A 22,669-nucleotide genomic window follows, 5' to 3' on the forward strand; every position below is an offset into this window, starting at 1 on the left:
TCTAGAAAAAAATAATAATAACAACAGAACTAAAGTCCTCAGTTTTACTTTTTTAAATGTGACCAGTAGAAAAAATTTAATTATATATATATAGCTTGTATTATATTTCTAGTGGACCATGATGGACTAGAAGATCATTAGAATTATGCTTGCAACAACCTTAAGTTGAAAAATATTATGCAGATAGAAAAATCCTAAATCCTAAAGAACAACTGTAGAAAACGTGCATTGAGGAGATAACTCAGCCAAATAAAAAGAGGCCAGGGAGGTTCAGCATTTATATAACTGTGTCAAGTAATAAAGCCTTTTCTGAAGTGTCTGCATGGGGATCCCTGAATTTACATTCAAAGGGGAGAGGAACATCAAGCATTTAATAAAGGAAAGCAAGCCGAGAAGTTGACATAAACCAAAGTGTAGTCACAGGGATAGCCAGTTTTCTCAGAGTCTAGGAATGCAGGAGTGGAAAAGATAAACAAATTCCACTGACAATAGCCAATAATTTCCTGACCTAACCCATTCAAATAACTAAGCCTTCCCTCTTCTAAGTAAAAAGGGGAAAGTAAAACCAGGATCTCAGTCACCCCCGGGTAGGGAGAGTTGCTACAAGTGGAAAACTGAAGCTCATCACTCAGAAGCTGATCACATTGATTTGCAGAGGTGCAACTCTTGATTCTTCCATAGTGCAAAGAAAAACAGAAAGCTTTTATAGGATTAAAAAGTAGATTCAAAAATCAATTTTTAGTAGCAAGGCCTTGCACATACTAGTGTTTTCAAACAGCATTCCCAATGCTGGAAAATGGTGCTGGGTCAAATTTAGTTAGGGAATAAGACTATGAATTTGAAGCGAGCAAAGTAGCTCAAGCCATCTCCAATCTGGGCAGATTCCTCTCATTCCTGGCTGGGGAACAATCCCATCACTTAGGAAATCTGGAGCTCTGCCAAAAGCCGCTTCTGCAGCCTGCTGGGGGATGGGTGGGGAGGGTGGAAATGTCTGGGCAGCTGGCTTTTATCACAAAGCCTTCTCTCTTAGAAAGGCTTATAATGAATTTCCTAGACATCACACAACACAATATTTCAAGTGATTGATAGTGTAAAAATATCATATTTTAAAAATAAATGTCCAAGGTATAAAAGGTAAATAAAGTACATGAGTTAAATTTGATGAAAATATTAAAATATTCTACTCATTTTTAAATCCCTTTCATTAGGCTTAACCTCAACATATCTATATGGGAAAGAATGAAACTAATAAATTAAGACTTACTATACACACCAGGGACTTCCCTAACTTACCACACAAGAGCCTGGATAGGGCTGCAAGTTATGACCTCAAGCAGCTCAGCCCCATACCTGGTTTCTCACCTGTCCCCTGAGATTCTTCACAGCCTTCTCAGATGAGGATAGGGAGCTCAAGGTAATCAAGCAACTGTCTGCTCACAGTAATAAAAGCTCCTGGGTGCTAGAGGACAGACTTGAATCCATACCTAATGCTGAATCCTTCTCATAAATAACTTCCTGTTATCACCAAACCTTTGCCCCAGTCTGTAAAGCCATCAGAAGTATCTTAATCTCTCCTATTCTCACAGGGATGGTTGCTTCTTTCTTTCCTTTTAGCCAAAATGCCAATAATCCCACCATAGCCTGAGCTGTTGGGTCTTCAGGCATCTAAAAGAATACAAAACAGGATTTAAGCTTTCCTTCCAAACTATGTAAAATTAAGTATTCATGTCTATAAACCTGGAACATAGGAAAACAGAACAGAGAAAATAAAACACATTTGTCTGAAGGGACAAATTAGTAAATGACTCCTATTCTTTGTCACTAATGTTATAATATTTTGGAGATAACTATCATTTTTAAATCCACATTACTAGGGTTTCTAGGTGAGACACTTCCCCTAACCTGATGCTATCTATGTCTTTAAATCCTTCCTCAGGAAAGCAAAATAATGAGGTGCGGGTGAAAGGGCAAGAAACTTGACTTCCAACAAAAGCTCCACTCCAAGAACAAAATATTGAGACCTGGGGGACAGCGTTAGCCTTCTCCAAATACAATTTCCTCTGCTACATAAGGAAGATGAAAATATGGGCCCACCACGTTGCAGGGCAGTTGTAAGAACTCGCTGAAAGAACATGAAAGTTTTTGTCTTGTTTTGTTCTTAAACTCTGAAGCCCTAGAAAATCTGTTGTGAATATAGTGACATGTCTGCCTGGTATAGCCAAGCAGGAGGAGTTTCAGGGCCTCTGGTGATGACAAAGAAGGCAGTTGTCTGTCCCTCTAATTCTACAAACCCAATAACTCCACCTTCCAGACAAAACCATCACTGGGTTCCAGGTTGAAGAGCTGTTTTTAAACAACAACGAGAAAAAATAAGCACTGATTTGAATAAAAGGCTTGAAAACACCAGGAAGGCATTATCTCCACTGCAACTGCCATCCTAATCAAGTCTTCTAGGGACAACAGAGGGAGTGTTAATTGCTAGACTCTGATCAAGTATGAGAGAGAAATTTTACCACAAAAATCACTTAAAAAAGGAAATGACAGACAAGATGCTTAAGTGTTCTACTTTTAAAAAAGAAATTGGAAAAAAAAATAAGAAAACAAACCTAACACCTTAAAATCTAATGTTCAAAATCCTTCGGATTCTCCTTTTCAGATATGCCTTTTTCATATTGCCACCAAACCAGTATCCCAATCTGCCACTGACCTTGCCAAAGAGATGACTACATGGAGCAAAGCTCTTTAAAGAGAGCAAATTAAGTAAAGAGCTCCAAATTCAATAAGTGAAACAGCTACCTGTCTCTTAAAATGAAAACATATCTAATTGGGGGTTCATAACCCACTTGAATCTAATGTATGAAATATGATATGTCAAGAGCTTTGTAATGTTGTGAACAACCAATAAAAAAATATTATTGTCATTAAAAAAAAAAAAACATATCTAATTATTGACATCCATGTGCTCAGGCTGTCCGCTCAGTAGGCATGGAGCCACACTTTTAGTCCACAATAGGAATCCATTTGACATCCTGTACTATGCGGTTTTAGACCAACACATACCTTTCAGAGAGGGAAAAACTCCCATGACCACAAATTCCATAATGAAAAAATAAATAAATAAACAAAAGAAACAAGGAGAAAAATCTGAAACACACTGAAGACAAAACTTTTTAAGATATATAATACAAGAAAGTCAGCGAGCTGACAAATGGCATATGATTACATTAGTAAAGGAAACTATGAATATTCATTGCACAATAGTCATATATAGAAGGAAGGAAAACCAGAGTGTACAGAATGGGCAGAAACTCAGAAAGCTTTAAAAAAGAAAGAAAAAGAGCTGGAGTGTAGCTCAGTGGCATAGCTCTTGCCTCACATGCACAAGGCCCTGAGTTCCAACCCCAGCACTGCCAAAAAAAAAAAATTAAAATTAAAATAAAGAAAACAAAAATATGCAGCTTCAGATAATACTTTTTAAATGAGGAACCCTGGATAGATAAGACGGGATGATAAAGAAGGAATTTCCTTACACAAGGTAAATAAACAGCATAAACTACTCAGAATGACAGGAATAGCTTCAGTAAAAACAGAGTAGTCTTTGCTTATCATGTCTGAAGTAAGGATATGCCTCCCAATCATTAACAAGGTTCAAAAGATACCTGCCCACACCTCCTGTCCCACTTAAAGAAGGGACACACCCTATCCCTTAAAAAAATCCAGTGCACTCATGTGCAACCTTCAGAGTTTAATTTTTATATATCTTTGGGTCAAAAAATAAAGACCATAAACATAAATAGAATGAACCCCCAACTATGTACTCAGGATATTATATATTTTTATCCAGTTACAAACTGGAAACTCTCAGAAACAGCTGTCACACTAGATTAACAATTTTTCAAGAATTTTAAGACCAGCACAAAACAACCATCTCAAGATGACAAAACACTACCATACAAGAGGAGAGTCATTTTATGTTTTGAAAAAATGTGCACATATTATCTAAATTGTAGTTTCCAAACAAATAATGGGGGCAAAGAAAACACAATGAATTATTGGCAGTGCTCTGCATCTGAACTGTACTTTCTAAATAGATAAGAAAGATTCCTTAAGGCAAATATCACAGAGTTTCTAAGTACCTACTCTAAGTAGGAAAATCAATTTGTTTGTAGCACTATCATTTTGTACTTCATTTCTCAATTAGTCCCACAGCCAAGGACCACACTAAACTCTGAGCAGTAATTTGCAACTTAAAAGTTACTATTAGGGCTGGGGATGTGGCTCAAGTGGTAGCGCGCTCGCCTGGTATGTGTGCTGCCCGGGTTCGATCCTCAGCACCACATACCAACAAAGATGTTGTGTCCGCCGAGAACTAAAAAATAAATATTAAAAATTCTCTCTCTCTCTCCTCTCTCACTCTCTCTTTAAAAAAAAATAAAAATAAATAAATAAATAAAAGTTACTATTCAACATTAAATGTAACTCAATCATCATTCAGAGCAGAGGAGCTTACTTTCAAAGGCCAACAATCCAACAAGCAGGCCTCTCTGCTGCTGTTAGCTGACAAACACCAGTGCTTCTCTAAGTCAATCCTACAGGTGAAAGGTCACTAGCCCTTGTGACCCTGTAGTAGTTGTTTAATTGCTCTAAACCACAATTTCTCTATCCATAAAAAAAAGAAATAGTAATGCAAACATTATTTGGAAAATTAAATAACACACATAAAGAAAAAACATTCTAAATAAGATTTGTCCCTATTGGTGAATTTCTATAGGAGTCTTTAAAAAAAAATATAAATAAATAAATAAATATATATATATATAGATATATATATATATATATACATACTTTAAAAACTCACTAAAACGACCCCAAAGTATTCACTTAATGTTTTCAAGAAACATTTGCTCAGCACGTACTAGGTACAAAGGACTGTGCTGAACAATTGAGATCTATGGAGAGACGAGAATGCTGCCTCTGCCTGGGGAATCCCACCAGTGGATGTTCCTTGATGCCAAAGCCAGTGAGCTCATGGTCACAGTGAGTCTGCTATTACAGGGAGAAAGGGACAGGGACCTGAAGAAGCCTATATTGGAACTTTTCATCCCCAGTTTCCTCATCTTTAAAATGAAAGGTCTCCTATAGTTAGATCACTGGTGTCTTTGATCAAAGTAGGCAGTGCTATGTGCCCCTGAGCTTGTAACCACTAGGTGAGGGCTCATTTAGAGAGAAAGATGATACAGATGTCACATGCATACCATGATGAGCATGTTGGGTACTGTGATCCAGTGCTACAAAGCAGTGGTGCCTGCACGTGCCAAGACTTTCAAGGACTTATCAGCATTGTTTTAGTAATCTTCACAACTTTGCCAGGTAGAGATTATTGTCCTTGTTTTACAGATAGGAGAAAGTAGGATCTGAGGAGGCATCACATAGATTATAAATAGAGGGAGGCAGAGTAGGGCACAGGGGAATTCCAGAGCTCCAGCTCTTGAGCTATCCACTCACCATCAGCATGGCTCCCCACCTCCTGGACAGCACAGGCAGTTAGAACCAGAGGTGAATGAGCCAATCCACTGATCAATCAAAAACAAATCTCACAGGAAAATACCCTGCCCAACCAACTGCTAAAGCAATAATTTCTGTGACTCATCTCTGCCTTGTTGATCCTCAAAATGATAGTAGACTATTCCATGAAAATTTCAGAAATGTTTCCAACTAGATAGACATAAATACCATACCCTAATCACAACATCTCATGGGACATACTTGTGGTTTTCATTACTGAAGTATTTAATATACATACTTCTAAGAGCAAAGGAATGTCAACCAGAAAATAAAGAGGCATGTATCTCTTTTTGCTTTCTTCAACAATTTGAATTCCTCAAAACAGCCTTAAAACAATTAAATATAATTGGTATTTATCTAACACAGCATGCTTGTAAAACTCATCAACAAAACTTATAAAAAGTATGAAGGCCTTTGGTTATCAAATATCTAGAGAAACTAAAATAATCAGTACTTTAATGTTCCTTTAAATTTTTATACTGAAAAAGTACTCATCTGACAGCTAAAGAAAAATAACATCTTTCATTTAGAAAGTTACAAGCATCAAGAGGAAAAAAAATGATATAATCATTTCATAGACTACCAGAAAGGAAGAGAGAACTTGAAAATGACTAGATTATATACCTAGAAAACCCAAAGGAAACCTCCACAAAACACTGGAATCAACAGTTTAGTAAAAAGAGCAAAATACAAAATAAATATGTAAAAAAATCTACAGGAGTAGAAATAAGAAAAAAATGGTTTTCATTCTTAATTAGAAATTAGCTTTTTAAAAAAATATGTTCAAAATAACTTAGTTAAGGGCAAATTTTTAAAAACATAAGTCAATACCTTATAAAAAGATTTTTACTAACAAGAACAACAAAAAACACTTGAATAATACTGGGATATATCATTTTATTACAAAGGGGTGGTGAGGCATAAACAGAAATGGATATTCTTTTTTAAATATTGAAAAGTAGGAAATTCTATTTTTCTAAACTCCCAATTTTTTTAATATCATCTATATTGTTTTCATCTTTCCATTAATGACCAGGTGCTATTTTACAATATAAAGATCTAACACTATTAGAACTGGTAAAAATAAAATTATGGACAGTTTTCAAATACAACCTTTGAGTTTCCACAATGTATCTTCAATCAAATGTTCAGTTTTCTTAAACCCCTGCATATGTGTCAACAGGAGACACACAGAAACAGGAAAAAATTGACTTAGCTTCATTTCTTTCCCTTTACCCTTGGGATAAATGTGATTTGAAGTGAAAGAAACAGACGCTACAACTATGATCAGACGTCACATGGGCCACTGACATGCCCAGTGGAAGCGGGAAATAGTCTGAGGCTCTCCAGTGTACCTTAAATGCCTCCCAAACAGCAGGAAGGGCTGGCAAACACATTCATTTTAAAAGTAAATATTAACTTAATGAGTTTGGTGACCGGAAAACTGATTCAGTTCTCTTGAGATTTTCATTTCTCTACTCCTTTCCATCAAAAATATATACACAGGGCTGGGGTTATGGCTCAGAGAGAGAGCATTCACCTAGCATGCGTGAGACACTGGGCCGGCTCCTCAGCACCACATAAAAGATAAAGTAAAATAAAGGTATCGTGTCTACCTACAACCAAAAAATAAATGTTTAAAACACACACACACACATACACACAAATAGGGAGTACATCTTCCTACCTCTGAGTCCAAATGGGATCAGAAAATAAAATGAAATTGCTCTTCATGTGTTTGTCTGCACCTCCTCCTAACTCAATTGATGATAAATATACAAGATGAAGCAAATCAAATGGCAAACACGTCAGCACTCGTCATGAGTGCAGTGGGGAGCGGGAGGTCCACGTCTACTTGGTCTGGTCGAGGCTGTGAGTCCATTATCAAATAGAAGAATGGAGTCAATCATCATAGAACACTTTAATCTCCTGCCTGCAACTTTTCTCTTCTTCCCTTGCCTGCACCAGTCATGCACCAGAAGGGTATTATTATGTCTGTCTCCATAGCAGAATGGCACTAAAGGTCATTAAATCTACCACACATTGTGCCTAGGCCATGAAAGGGTTTGGGAAAGAGGAAATACAGTGGCTGGTAGGTGAACCATTTGCTTGAGACAAGATGAGGCTTTATGTCCCCAACAAAACCAAGAAGTTTTCAGAAAAAGCTCCAATGATACTGTAACCATAGGGAAGATAAGGAGAAAAAAATAAAAAATTCTTTTCTCAGCACTCACCATACCAATAAAAAAGAATGCATATGCTCAATGTCTCTCCCTCATGCCCACCTGAAATCTTTCAGCTTTCTAACATGTAAATATTTAAAAGAGCTGCCAGTTTCCTGTGCATATTTAACCTTCACAAAGAGAACATGAAATAAATATGAAGGTTTCACATGCACAAGATAATAAATCCAAGTTTATATATTCAGTATTCGAAGAAAAATAATGAATTCATTATCCGGCAATTTCTGTTCAATATTAACTATTTTTGCCTTGTTCAATGAAGGTAATTTACACCCACTGAAAGATTATCTGACAGTTTTCCGAACATGACAGTTAAAGCACATTTGAGCATGGTTCTCATCACACCTCGTGGCTTGAGCCAGTCTGTAGTTCACCTAGGTGTCCAGGGTACCTCATCCAACACTAAAACTTCCATAACCTACACTGTCTGCAGAGCTCCAATGTCTAGCTAGAAATTTTTATTAAACATAATACTACTAAAAGGATCAAGCTTACATCTCATTAAAATATTCTACTCAAATCTCAACTAAATCCAGATTTAAAACACAGTTTATAAGAACCTTAAAACTGAGATTTGAAATTTAGAAAAGTGGTCCCTTTGATTTCACAATAACTAATCAACTACATTCTCTTAAGCAATATTTTTATTAATTTTTTAATATCCTTAAGACTCAGTATCCTCTCAATAAAATGGTTGTAACTTGGCTCAAAAATGACATAGATCTACTGCAGGAATCCTTTAGATTCACTTACTATCATACCTTATTAGGAAAAAACATTCATCTGCTAAAATTACTAGCAAACATCAGTCACTTCTCTGTAAGAACTTTAGGTCCTTCTGTTCTATATGCTCCACACCCCATAGTGCCTATGTGCTGCTTCTCCCTTCTAGGAAGCAGCCACTGAAATGTGATACACAGGAACTCTGGAGGCAGAGACTGATGAAGCTGGAACTCTGCACTAAACCACTTTCTAGCTGAGGAACTCAGGCAAATCACAACCTCACTATCCTCAATTTCCATATTGCCCTTTTCTTATATTTCCTTTTCCTATATATTTGCCCACACACATAAGATAAATATTTTTCAAAGCTGAGGGCATTACTCTACATACAAATGTTGATTTCACTTTGACACTGTGATTTTTATTTTATGCTTTTTGGTCTTTTATACACTTTCTGCAATGACATAACTACTTTTCTTAGTGGCAAATATCAAAATGAAATTTAAAAATATGTAATATAGTAAAAGAAGGAAAAGTTGTGACAAAAAGAACAGGATGAATTAAATATATCTAACTATGTCGCCTAAAAAATATGCAAATGAAGGAAAATGATATATGTAAGATGAAATAATAAGGGAAATAAAGAGAATGCTGAAGATAGTCAAGTCAGCCAAAACTGGTCATCCAATTAATGCCAGTCATAGATTTCAATATTTTTATCTACTAACAACTACACAGAAAGTTATATAAGTACACTGTACAATTTGCAATGTGTCTTACAAAGTACATATTTATTTTTTCTTTTATGACTAAAGTTCTTTTCATTGCACATGTAACACATCATTTAGATAAACTAATACAAATCTCTTGGGGAAAGTTCTGAACTCAATTAAGGCATCTGGGGACAGGCCATATGTTACCAAGCCTTCTGCACACCTGAACCCCAATATTTAATGACTCAAGTATGCTCACTAATAAGATTAAATAGTCTTCCTTTTAAGAGATGAAAATCAAGACTGCAGGACATTCTCCATCATATTCGATTGAAAACAATGTAAAGAGACCTATAGAGTTTACGATTTAAAATAAATGAGCACCTACAACACAAAAGAATTAGTAATTCATGTCTTGAATGACTATCGCTAGCCTAAAATTTATCTCATCAATTTTACTTCTTTATCTACAATTCTTTTAAATAAATGAAAAATGTTTTCATTAAAACAAAAAGGTAACAAGTAATCCATTTTTATCTGTTGTAGAATGATGTTTATTTATTCCACTGTTAAAACTTCTGTATCAGGGCTGGGGTTGTGGCTCAGTGGTAGAGCACTTGCCTCGCATGTTTGGGGCACTGGGTTCAATCCTCAGCACCACATAAATAAATAAAATAAAGTTATTGTGTTCATCTACAAGTAAAAAATAAAAAAATAAACTTCTGTATCTCTGTTTTAGTTTTTCTTTTGGTTAGAATATCTGGAATATTGATTTGATATTAATAAAAGCACAACTGGCTGGACATGGTAGCCCATGCTGATAATCCCACAACTCAGGAGACTGAGGCAGGATGATCACAAGTTTGAGACCAGCCTCAATTATTTAGAAAGACTCTCAGCTATTTGAGAGAGACTGTGTCTCAAAATAAAAAATAAAAAGGGTTGGAGATGTAGGTCAATGGTAAAATGCCCCAGTACCAAGAAAATAAATAAATAAATAAATAAATAAATAGGACTGAGGGGGTATAGCTCAGTGATAATGCACCTCTGGGTTCAATGCCCAGTACCAAAAATAAATAAAAATAAAAATAAATGCACAATTGTATTTTCAAGATGACTATATTTTCTAAATCAAAAATCAGAATGCATGATCTGAAATAAAGAAGTACTCCAAAAAAATTCAGACTGCCCAAGATTGTACCAACATCCGTCTTTAGATCCTTTCTAATATTTCAGAAATGCATGTTTCTTAAGAGTGGCTCTCAATCATTGTATCATCCAAGCACACTTGAGGGACAAGCCATGTTCCCCAAGGTAAACCCTGACTAACTACAGTGCAATATTTTAAAGAGCAAGACTTCTGGGTAGGGGAACTAGAGAGGCCTGTGCCAAAATCTGTCAGGAGTATTTAGAAAACTCTTAGCCTCCACCTCCAGCATGGTCCATCATGGCACAATAGCGCTGCTGCAAGCATTTTTTTTGGAAAATTCTTTAAAATAGAATAATAAATAATGCTCAGAGATAACTAGGTTATAGGCATATCCTGGCCTCAAGGCAAGAAACCGTCTAGAGGAACGTATTTCAGTTTGTTTCCACCAAGACATATGTCATGGCTGATAATTTCATACTTGGCACATTCCCTCGGACACACTCTGGAACATGCCAAATTCCTGATCCTCTAACTGCAACTCTGCTCCTTTCTTTTCCACTCCAGAGAATCATCAAAACACAATTGAGGGACTGACATCAATCTGCTCTGTTTTTGTTAAAGGAAATTGGTTGCACACTTGAGTATTTCAGCTGGTTGAAACACAGTGGTATAACAACATATTTGAGGTCTGCTAGACCAGAATGAATATGAATATACCTTCCAAACATCACACTTTACAGACACCTCATATGAGGAAGTTCACAGATACAGAAAACACAAATAAACACATATAATTGGTTACTCCAAGATTCCCTGGGTTCTCTGTGCATTTCCAAGTCTCTTCCAATACTTACAAATATTATTTATAAGACTTGAAAAAATGTGTTTTTATCAATGAAAAGTCAAATATGTACTTTCCTGGAGTATAGAATGGGTATACAAGTACATGTTGAAACAATTCTCTTTTTAATTCATTTTAATTATATGATCATAAAAACTTTTTTTGTTTTGTTTTGTTTTCTTATTTTGTTTTTTCCTCGGAATCGAGGTACAGTGGTGCAAACCTACAATTCTATTTCTCAGGATAAAGGAGCAGGAGGATCTCAAATTAGAGGCCAGCCTTGGGAAATTAGCAAAACCCTGTCTCAAAGCAAAAATTTAAAAAGGGATGGAGATACAGTTCAGTGGTGAAGCACTTGCCTAGCATGTACAAGGACCTGAGTTCAATTCCCAATACCATAAAATTTTTTAAAAGGAATAAAAAAGTATTTTGTTCAAAATATTCCTCACCCATAAATATGAGATTTATTGTTATAGAATTTGGAGTGGCTATTAAGAAGACATATGAAAACTGCTAATCTGATTATTAAAAAATTAAGTATACAATATTATACCATAAGACACTGTAATAAAAAGTACTGCCACAGCATTATGTCACTAAAAATACCTAGGATCACATGCTTTAAAAAATATAGTTAATAAAAATGTTAGTAAACTAAAAAGTATTATGAAACAAAATTTTAAAACTAAACAATAAATTGAAAGAATAACCAAAACAACTTTATATATTAAAAATAAAACAGACTCTGAAGGGAAAAGTACTACATAAATTGTTGCTTTTGAATTGTGAAAGCACTCCTTCAAGAAATTTAAAGACACTGGGCTGGGGATGTGGCTCAAGCGGTAGCGGGCTCGCCTGGCATGCGTGCGGCCCGGGTTCGATCCTCAGCACCACATACCAACAAAGATGTTGTGTCCGCCGAGAACTAAAAAATTAATATTAAAAAAAAAATTCTCTCTCTCTCTCTCTCTCTCTCTCTCTCTCTCTCTCTCTCTCTCTCTCTCTCTCTCCCCCCACTCTCTCTTAAAAGAAAAAAAATTTAAGGACACTGATGTGTCCTGAAGAAATTAAGTTTGCAGAATCGAGAACAAACTGCTGATTCCAATATTTTGTAACTATGCTATTTGTGATTTACGACACTGAGAATACGAAGAGGTAAATGTGTTTGGACTATAAAAATATCTAGTATAGATCACAGATTCCCGTCCTCAGAAAACCCTGCACCCTTGCTTTAGCTGATTTCAATTATCATTATGGCTTTCCGTGTGAGAGACCATCTCAGCCACAATCAAGCAACCTAAGGATTTTAAATCAGCTCAGATTCCAGTTAGAAGAAAAATGGGAATAATATAGTCCTTATAGGTAGGCCTATTTTGTACTTGTTGGAAAAAATTACTTTGGCTATACAGAAACACTTACTATATCAAAGGTCAACTTTCTACAAATTCATAACACGCTAATCAGAGCATGACCCAGGAGGGAGCGGCACCACCCCTTCAGCAGAGACTTCCTGTCTAATGAGCCTGCAGTCAGGATTCGGGGTACTCACAGCAGAAGAGGACATACTCAAGCTTCCAATTTCTGTAACGTTCTGCCTTTTCAGAATGATGAATATGAAAGTGACTAATTCCCCCAAATGTCACACACTTTGCATTTTGTGACATGCACTTCCTCTCTGAATCCTTACAGCACTACCCAGACATTCTAGCCACTGTCTGGAACTAGACATAATTATGGTAATTGTGTCTACCATAATTAGGGAGATGGTAAATCGGATCAAACATTTATAGAAAGGAAAAAACTGAAGCACAGAAAGTTTTAAGAAAGTGAAAATTTGAACTAAAATGCCAGCAAGAGAATAACAAGGAAATGGAGTTCTTCCTCAACCATCCAAAAATGTTGATTAGAAATATAATAACATACTGGATCTCTGACATAATCAAACAATACTCTGTAGATTTCTATAGGATAGTTCACATCATATAGGATTGGTGGAACTGACCTTGGTGAAAACAAAACAGAATACAAAGTAATGTAAAATCTTACTATATGAGAGAGTGAGATTGATTCTGCTTAGACCAACACAGAAAGCTGCAAGGAGCTGGTCAACCCATGAACGTCCACTAAGATTAACTTCTATGAGTATGATTACATCAAGAATCAGGTTGCGAGCATATGCAGAGTCTAACGCAAAACAGGCATCAATAAACATTTGACACATGAATCTTTAAATAGGGGGTAGCACCGCAAGGAAAGGCTGAAGCAGGAAGAGTGGGAGATGGAGCTTGTGTGACCAGTGAAGAGCTTATTGAGATAAAACAGGTAAAAGGGATAAAGTTCTGAACTGAGTGAGATGGCAGCAGCTGAAACAATAATGCAGAGAAAACTGACCTGAGTGGTAAGGTGGGCAGGAGGCAGATCATGAAAGGCCTGGAAAGATGAGCCAGGAAAATGAACTTGATCTTCGTGCTGATGGGGAGCTTTTAAAGTAGCAAGCAAGGGAAAACACCATCTGTATTTCAAATCCATCCTTCTGTTGAAATGGGAGATAAGCTGTGGGCAGGGAAGCCAATCAAAAGACTCCTGCAAATCCAGGCAAGAGATGTGAGGCTACAGGTGCAGGTTAGTGGGTGAGAATGATGACAACACAGGGAGCAGGGACCAAGCCAAGGCTTGGACCTGGATTTATAGAGTTCAGGATTGCATCAGGTTTCCACCTGGGAAATCATGGAACTGGGAGAGCTAATCTCCAAGTTAAGGAAGAGAGAGAAAATGCAGGTGTGCAGAATATAGGAACTAGTGATATTCTGTATGTGCTGAGTCTGAGATGACTATGAGACAGAGGCAGAAACATCTAACTAGGCTGCTGGGCAGCTAGGTGGGGAGTTCAGAGTAAAAGCTGAGTTGGTCACACTGCTGTGAGCATAATGGAGTAGCCAAAAGCAAGGAGTAGCTGGCTCTCAAAGGGAGTATTAAAAAAAAAAAAAATCACAGAGGACAGGGGCTCCAGATCTGAGGGGAGAGATAGAAAAGACTTAAGCATGGTCAAAGCCTCTGGCAAAAGTACCTTAAAAAAAGAAGAATGAGAGAAAATATAGAAAAAAGAGAAAATAATCAATTATGTGAGCTTCTGGAATACAAACAAGAGGAAAAAATCTGGTGAACAGCAGGAGAAACCAGCCTGGGACAGGAAAAAGACACATTCTTCTCTGCAGGGGGAAAAATGAAGTAAGATTTTAAAAAGGAATGCATGTGAGCAGGAAATTGACTCCCAGTAGAATTCAGTGTTCTAAGAAGTCAAAGGGTGTTATGGGGCAAATTGTGTCCATAAAAAATCCCTATGTCCAAGACTTAAGCCACAGCACCTCCAAAAGTCATCTCATTTAGAGGGTTGTTGCAAATGTCAATTAGTTAAATTAAGCGGAGGTCATGCTGGAGTAGAGTGAGCTCTTAATCCAATCTGACTTTTAAAAGGGGGGCGGGAATTTGGATGAACAGACCTACTTTGAGGGAAGATGATATAAAGAGACATGAAGAGAAGACGGCCATCTACAAAGGAGAGAGGCCTGGAACAGATCCTTGCCTTATAGCCCACAGAAGGAACTAACTTTGCTGACATTTTGATTTCAGACTTCTGGTCTCCAGAATGGTGACATAATAAAATTTCTGTCTTTGAAGCCACCCAGTTTGTGGTACTCTGTGAGACAATGCAAGAGCATCCAGAGGGCTATGAGAACCTTAATCCCAAACAGTGAATTAATCCCCTGATGGGATTAACTGAGTGGTAACTAAAGGTGGGTAGTATGTGGCTGAAGGAGGTGGATCACTAGGGGCATGCCTTTGGGTATATATTCTGTATCTAGTGAGCGCAATCTGTCTGTCTCTCTCTCTTTCTCTTCCTCCCTCCCCCTTACCCCTTCCCCTTCCTGACCATAATGTAAGCTGCTTCCCTCTGCCACACCCTTTGGCCATGATGTTTTTCCTCAAGTCAAGGCCCAAGGAATGGAGCCAGCCAAACCCATAACAAATGGGTTGGGACAGGCAGGGAAGGGGCCATCCAGTAAGGGAAAGCAAATGAAGAAAAAATACAAAGTATAGCAGGTATGTGAGAGCTAAGAAATAAAGACAGTTACTAGCATTGCAAACTTATGACAGTCCTGTGAAATGATCCAGTTCTCCCAGAAACTGAGTGTGGGTGAAGTAGCCATGAGTAGAGGAAGTCAGGGAACGGCAGCTGGACAACTGTATACTATGTACACAGCATCCATAAGGACACTAAGATCACCAATGACAACAGCCAAGAAGAGACTGAACCAGCTTCCATACTCTCAATTAATAGAAAAGAATGTTCAGGAGTATCCCCAAATTATCTTCATATAAACCCTAGCCTCTGATTCTCATGAACATCACTGCTACATTTATTATCTTCAGGTATTATATCTTCTTACAAAACAGTAAAGACAGTCATGGTCTAGAAGCTAAGATCAGTGTACATTATATCCATCTAATACAATTATTATACACATAGTAAACAAGCTAACCCACGAAATGTACTTAGATAACTTACAGCTCAGACATAAAAATGTTGATTTTTATACATTTTGTACACATTTTCCTAGGATTCAAAAAGTAAAATAAACAGGGTGCAATGGCACACACCTGTAATCCCAGCAGCTCTGGAGGCTGAGGCAGGAGGACTGCAAGTTCAAAACCAGCCTCAGCAATTTAGGGAAGCTCTAGCAACTCAGTGAGACTTTGTCTCTTTATAAAATGAAAAAAAAAAAAAAAGCTGAGGATATTTCTCAGTGGTTAAGAGCTCCTAGGTTCAATCCCCAGTACAAAAACAAAAAGTAAAATAATTAGAAAATGCCAAGTGAGTACTAGTGGCCCCTTCTACTTCTCAGACATGAAATAACTGAGCAGACAGGGAATAATTAGAAACCTCATAAATAATAATAATAAGATATTTTTTCCAACAAATAAGGGCTTAGTTCTCTAGATTATATACCATAAGTAAATGAAACCCTTTACATTTAAAAGTTTATTTCAATCACCAAAATTTTTGAACTTCTCATGTAAAAGCCAAGCCGAATGTAAACTTTGTTCAGGTTCCTCATCTGAGCTTATCTTATTTAACAGAGGCAGGAAGCAGAAATATACAATTTAGCCTATTAATTTATTCAAGAACAATTCATGACCCATGGTAGCTTCAGACATTTCCCTTTCTATACAGAGGTATTTATAATTAACTGGAGTGTCTGTCTCTAAAGTTCAAAAGTCTTTATATGTGATAATTCTGTATTGGAGGAGTGTATCTTCAGATCTTTTATATAATAGGTAGCATTTTTATTCCAAAACAAATCATTAAATTGAAAAAAAGAAGATTCAAAAATTCATCTGAAGTCGTAGCATAACTATTACTTGTTGCCTTGGGAAGAATGGCTGAAATGCTTACTGGGGAAAAAAGGCTAAAAAGGCATTTAGAAAGTTTTGTAAGAGTATCATAGACATGAAGTTCACACTGGAGGCCTCATCACAATGTCACCAAAAACATAAAATCACGGTGCCCACTAAAATGCATGGCATAAAAAGCCAATCTCTAGCCTTCCATCTAGCTTATTTGTTTCTCTAGCAATTATTTGTTTAGCCTCTAGTTTGGCCAAGTACTATGTCAAACCCTGAAGATCCAAACATCAAGAAGATAGGGAAGGAAACCTAAAACTGAAAAGAAAAAAAAATGTTAACTTGGATGGCTATATAAATGATTAATCCACCCAAGTCAAAAAATATACATTAAAGCCACAGAATGAAAGTCAGCTAATATTTTAGTAAGGGACAAAATACAACATGAATAAAGGATAAAATTATCATCCTTAAAATGTCCTCTCTCCAATGATAATGATGATAGGCTTCAGTAAAATTCCCTATCATTTGCAAATACTTAAAGACCTCAATACTTAACTTCCAAACTGTTCACACACACACACACACACACACACACACACACACACACAAAGCCTAATTTACAAGCATTAGCACAGACTTCTGAATACATTCAAGAATTATAATTTTCAAAATGAAAATCAGCAATAAGAGTATTTGAATCGAATAATTAAATGACAACTAAATCTATATTTCTTTTTCTCCTCACTCACCCTCTAAAGAAATCCTCTATATGACTCATGGAGCCACAACTGATCTCCAGTTCAGTCACCCCCTGGAGGAAGCCACTCCTTGAGATAAGCTCATAGTATTAAGGACAGGGTTGCAGCACCTGGTGGCACTTCTAAGAAAATGGTCCAGCCCTCAGGCTTCAAGATTCAAATCTGAATTAAATTTCAGTGGACTACAGAGTAGTACAATTCCAAGAGAGAAAAAGTAGAAAACATGAGTTCAAGCAAACTTCTACCACAATAAACTGAAAATGATCATAGAAGAACTAAATGCTTCCTATTTATATCACCACATATCTGGTGCTTCTCTGATCTTGACTAAATTAATTTTAAGCTGGTTATTAGGTTCTTAGAATCCTACGTTCAGAACTAGAAAACATAGTTGAAGAGCACAGTCCAACTCACTGATTTTACAACTGTTAAAACTGAGGTTGAAGCAAGTTAGATAACTTGCCCAAATAGCTAGAAAATAGCAAATAAGAATCCACACTGCCTGACACCTGATTTATCACTCTCTCTATTCCTTGTTACTCATATTTGACATATATTTATTGAATATTAACCATGTAAAATATACCTAGGAATTACAAAGCTGAATACAATCATCCCCTCATGGAACCTAAAAGAAAAAAATGGTTGGGTTCAGGTAACATTTTCAGTTTTAATGCAAATTATCACACAAAGCTTTATTTGGAATTTTAGAGTGATATCTGAAATTAACTCTCCTTATAACTCCAATTCATAATTTCTAACTGAATCCTTCTATCCTCTTTGTAGACCTTCCAAATACAAAGGGGGATATGAGGTGGAATATTGGTCATGGTGGTAGTGAGGAAGAGGATGGGGAGGAGGAGGAAAGCAATGAAGATGATAATACCAACTTTCAGACATTTACTCTGACAGCTATTATTCTGAATCCTTCGTATATTTTAGCTTATTTAATACTCCTAGCTACTCTAAGAGGAAGAAACTATTATTGTGTCTATTTTACAAACACAAGGAATGCGTATGTCAATTGCTCCATCAGAGGGTGGTTAGGGTTCAACCCGAGGCATGCCTTCATTGCTACTATCTCCCAGGCTCCCAGCTCTTGGTTTTTCCTTGAGCTGGAAATTACCCTGCCCCTCTGGATCTGGATTCCTTCATCTGTGAAATGACAGAGTGGGAAAAAGACGATTTCCAATGGTTCTTTTAGGTCTAACACCCTGTGATTTATGGCATTTAACCAATCTCCAGTGCTATGAAGGAAGAAAAGCGCTGTGTAAAAGCTAAGGATGGTTTTTCTCCAAATTACAAAATCCAGACCTTTAACTGTGCACAGGTTTCAGAATAATATAAAGTTAGGGGAGTCAACGTTACATCCTTTTTCCTTTTATATCATAACCGTCATCTGGCTGTAGACTGTTTCATTTGTTTAAGCTAATGGTCCAGGCACATGACAGAATAAAACACAATCATTAACAATGGGGTTTAAATAAGACAGAGGAGTTTTTTTTTTTTTTAATTCTTAATAATGATTAGGAAGACATTGTTACAAAAGGCGGGGGGGGGCGCATTATGCTACAGGTTAAAGGGAAAGGCAGGTATATAATGGGCTATAATTTTAAAACACAGGGAATGAAGCAAGAATATTCAATAGTGGTTGTATCTGGATAACATGATTTGGGAGGGGTTTTTTTTTTCCTCCTTTTCTTTATTTTTCTTTCTTAATGTAAGTTTGTGCTACCTCCATAATTAAGAGGGAACACCTTCCTTTTTAAAGAGAGTAATGATGTCTGGTATTCTCATACTGATTTCCCCATGGAAGAAAGAAAGTACTCTCCTGAAAACATCTCAATAATAGCCTGGTGAAAATTCCAGAAATACAGGTTTGGAGGAAAACGCCATTATTACCTACTATGAATGGGACAGAAAAATTTCCTCTGTTGCTTCAGGTCAAGAAGAATTGAGCTTTAGAGGATATTATAGGACTACTGGCAGGGGGAGTTGCTTTGGAATCCAGAAACACAGCTTTGTAGAGCTCAGTCCAGGGGGGGAAAAAAAGAACAGGTGCAGCAGATGAAGCAGCAGACCGTGACAGCCAAGTGATGCTGGCCCCATCCAGAAATCCCAGCCTGCAGCGGGTTCTCCCAGAGTGGACCTGCCATGCACCAGGGCCAGCCACATGGCCAAGGGGACATTCCATGAGCACAAATGCCCTTTTCCTCTCTGAAGCACTACAGCGGAAGGAAGACAGGTAAAATATTTCATGGAAATATGCAAGTGTTCCAACAAATCAACCAACCAAACCAAACTAAATCTTTGCTTTTATTAGGCTGTGAGGTAAGCACCTTGTATAGATACATCTCTGTTTATATATACATACACAGTACACATACACGTGTGGCAAGTTTGCAACAGATCAACTGTGGCTTTCGATGATTACAATAAAATACTTCACTCTGAAACACAAACTCAGGAAAGCACAATTTTAAAATCACATTCAGAATTCTATTAATTACATATGAATCTCTGCCTTACTTCAAAAGTGTTTTTTCACTACTTTGTAGCAAGTAGATAAAGACACATCTGATACACAGAGAATAGGGAAAATAGAACAGGAAGAGTCACTGTCTCCTTTGGGAGACTGAAAGACAATATGTGGGTCAATACTACATCATGCCTGATTGGGCAGAGGTCTGCAAAGGAGCCACAGTGCCCAGCTTTCTGAGGCTCTAGACTTGCCCTAAGCAAGCACCTCACACTGGTCTTCTCCAGCACTACTGCAGCAGGAAGACAAAATGCAAAGACCTGCAAGTGTCTCTCAATGAGTTTATTTACTTAAATCCATGTTTCTGAGGATTACTACAAAATTCATTTGAATGAATATTTAAATTTGAATAACTATTTTAAAAAACTGAAAATAATACAACTAAACAAAGGTTATTTCTTATTTGTTTTTTAAGGATTTTTTCCCCCTGCTTCTAAGTGAGAAGTTAGCACCTACTGACTTTACTAGAGGTAATTAAATACACCTAAAAGTAGATAAAGAAATTTAGCCTACCTCATCAAATGTGGTGTCGTCTTTCTTCAAAGCTATAAAATAAAAAGGGAAAGGAAACAATTAATTGTGAAATATCCCAAAGAGGCTACCTGTCTAAGTTCTAGAAAACAGAATGGGGGGGGGGGGCAGATAAAACAGTAATATGTTTTTTTTTCATTTCAGAAAGTAAAATTGGACCCCAATCTGAACAACAATGTTATATCACAAATACAAAAATCGCAAATGAGAGAGAATTGCACAGAATGCATCTTCGTGAAACATTTTTCATAAACATGAAAATAGAACTATCCTCCCAAATACCTTTCCCCGTCTCCTCTTGAATTGAACATTTTAATGAAAAGTATAAAAGAAGCACAAAGTCATCTTACGGAAATTTTTCTGACTATACATCATCATGTGTGATACACAGACCTCCCAAACCAATTGTTAGGATGACAATCACTCTGTGTGGTACCTTAATGACATTTCCATACTGAGAGAAGTTTAAGCATGGTGACAAAAGACTGAGCATGCAAAATAAACATGGCAGAATGAGATAAACTTCAAACTATTCAATATGATAAACTTTATAAAAAAGTATTTCCAAAGAAAGCAATACACTTAGAATGTTTATAGGAACCAACAAATACTTTTAGTTTATAGAACTGGAATTTTATCACTCTAAAGAGAAAGTGAAGAATACCACTTATAGTTGGCACACGTATACTTCTGCTTCCTTAAATTCTACAATGACTTAGAATGTTTCATAGAAAGGGAAATGCACAAAATAATTTATCTGAATCCACTTGTTGCAGAAATGTTTAAAATTTACAGAATTGTGCGTAGGTGGTTAGTGGTCTATAGCAGACAGTCCTAGCCTGGACAGAGGACTTGGGGAGTTAATACTTGGAAAACTGTTCTGACAAAAGCAATGAAAAGCAAAGCATTTTTGTAATTAAACTCTGAGAAAAGTAATGTGCCTAATTTGAAGCTAACATGTGAATGTTTATAATATATACTCTAGCAATACTGAAAATGTTATTTTCTGTTTTATAGCATAAAGTTGACTTTCAAAAAAGATGAAGAAGTATATCAATGTGGTGGTGAGTTATGAGGGATGCAGGTTGGCTGAGAAAGATAAAACGTTTCTAACAGTTTAGTTCTTAGTTTTTCCCTTTTGCTTAAGACATTCATAAAGAAATTTGTCTACTTACTTTGTTAGATAACTATTGTCAATAGAAAATAAGAAGACAGTCATTTATCCCATTGTCAAACGGCTACCCCGCACTCAAACACTCGGAAGTTTATTCTCAATGGAAGGTCTATATTTTATTATATACGTGACATAATTTATATTAAATTGAAAATAACTTATTTTGATAGATATAAGATCCTAAATGGTTCCTAACAGTTACATTTTTACTAGAATTTAACTTCTAATCTAGAAGCCTCTCCTTAAATTTCTCCATACTCCCTATCTAAAGGTGTGTCTTTTAATCAACTTAAGTCCTCTACAAAATAGTAGCCATGTAATTCTAAATATAGACAAATTGCTCTATAAAAAAAAGTAATTTCTTTGGAATAAGAAATGAAATGCCCATTGATTTCAAATGGCAATAAGCAAATTATTATACAGCCTCATACCCAGCTCATTTAACAAAGATTAATGGAGTACATATTGCATGACCATCATGCAAGATGCAAAACTACAGCAGTCAGCTTATAATTCAGAACATAAACCTTTAAATATATTTTCTCTAGTTTGGATTATAAAAGTTTTAGAAATTTAGCCATGTGTTTTCTTAAGAAGTGGTAGCAACTCTTTGGGAATTGCAAACATGGAATGAAGACCCTCCATTGAGAATAAAGAGGGCAGAAAAACCAAAATGTCTTTTCCTTCTTGTCTCCTAAGTCCTAACAATTCCCTAGTCTCTGAACAAAAACAAAAAAAGTTGGGGTCTGAAGGTAGCAAAAGGAGAAAATAAAAATTTGCAGGTATTGCCAATGTCTTGGCTGGGCACAGAATCACGAGCCACCACACAGCTTTGTAGATTCAAACAGCAATTCTTTATTCCCAAACTCACACGGGCCTCCACACACGCTCCTCTGGGGCAATCCCAGTTCTCCTCCGCCCAATTCACCTACTCCATGAGGCTTTTTTTCCAATATCCCATTTGAATCTCACGAGAACTCAAGGGGAACAAGCAGCAGGAACACCCTAATCCCGGCAGCAATAATC

At 36.6% G+C, this 22,669-nt stretch overlaps 1 protein-coding gene across 2 annotated transcripts in view; it reads right to left on the reverse strand.

The window, feature by feature from the left end:
• The window catches only part of CDK14 (cyclin dependent kinase 14), a 600,063-nt gene that overhangs the window by 572,410 nt on the left and 4,984 nt on the right, over positions 1 to 22,669 (reverse strand). For both annotated transcript variants that reach the window (XR_014021222.1, XM_081287662.1), the window contains exon 2: positions 20,452 to 20,483. Coding sequence is in view for 1 of the 2 variants with exons in the window: in XM_081287662.1 (XP_081143788.1) it covers positions 20,452 to 20,483 (32 nt within the window). In the remaining variant the exon portion in view is untranslated. The remainder of the gene's footprint in view (positions 1 to 20,451; positions 20,484 to 22,669) is intronic.

The sequence above is a fragment of the Spermophilus citellus genome (assembly GCF_964194105.1).
Source record: "Spermophilus citellus genome assembly, chromosome: 3".
NCBI classification, from domain to species: domain Eukaryota; kingdom Metazoa; phylum Chordata; class Mammalia; order Rodentia; family Sciuridae; genus Spermophilus; species Spermophilus citellus.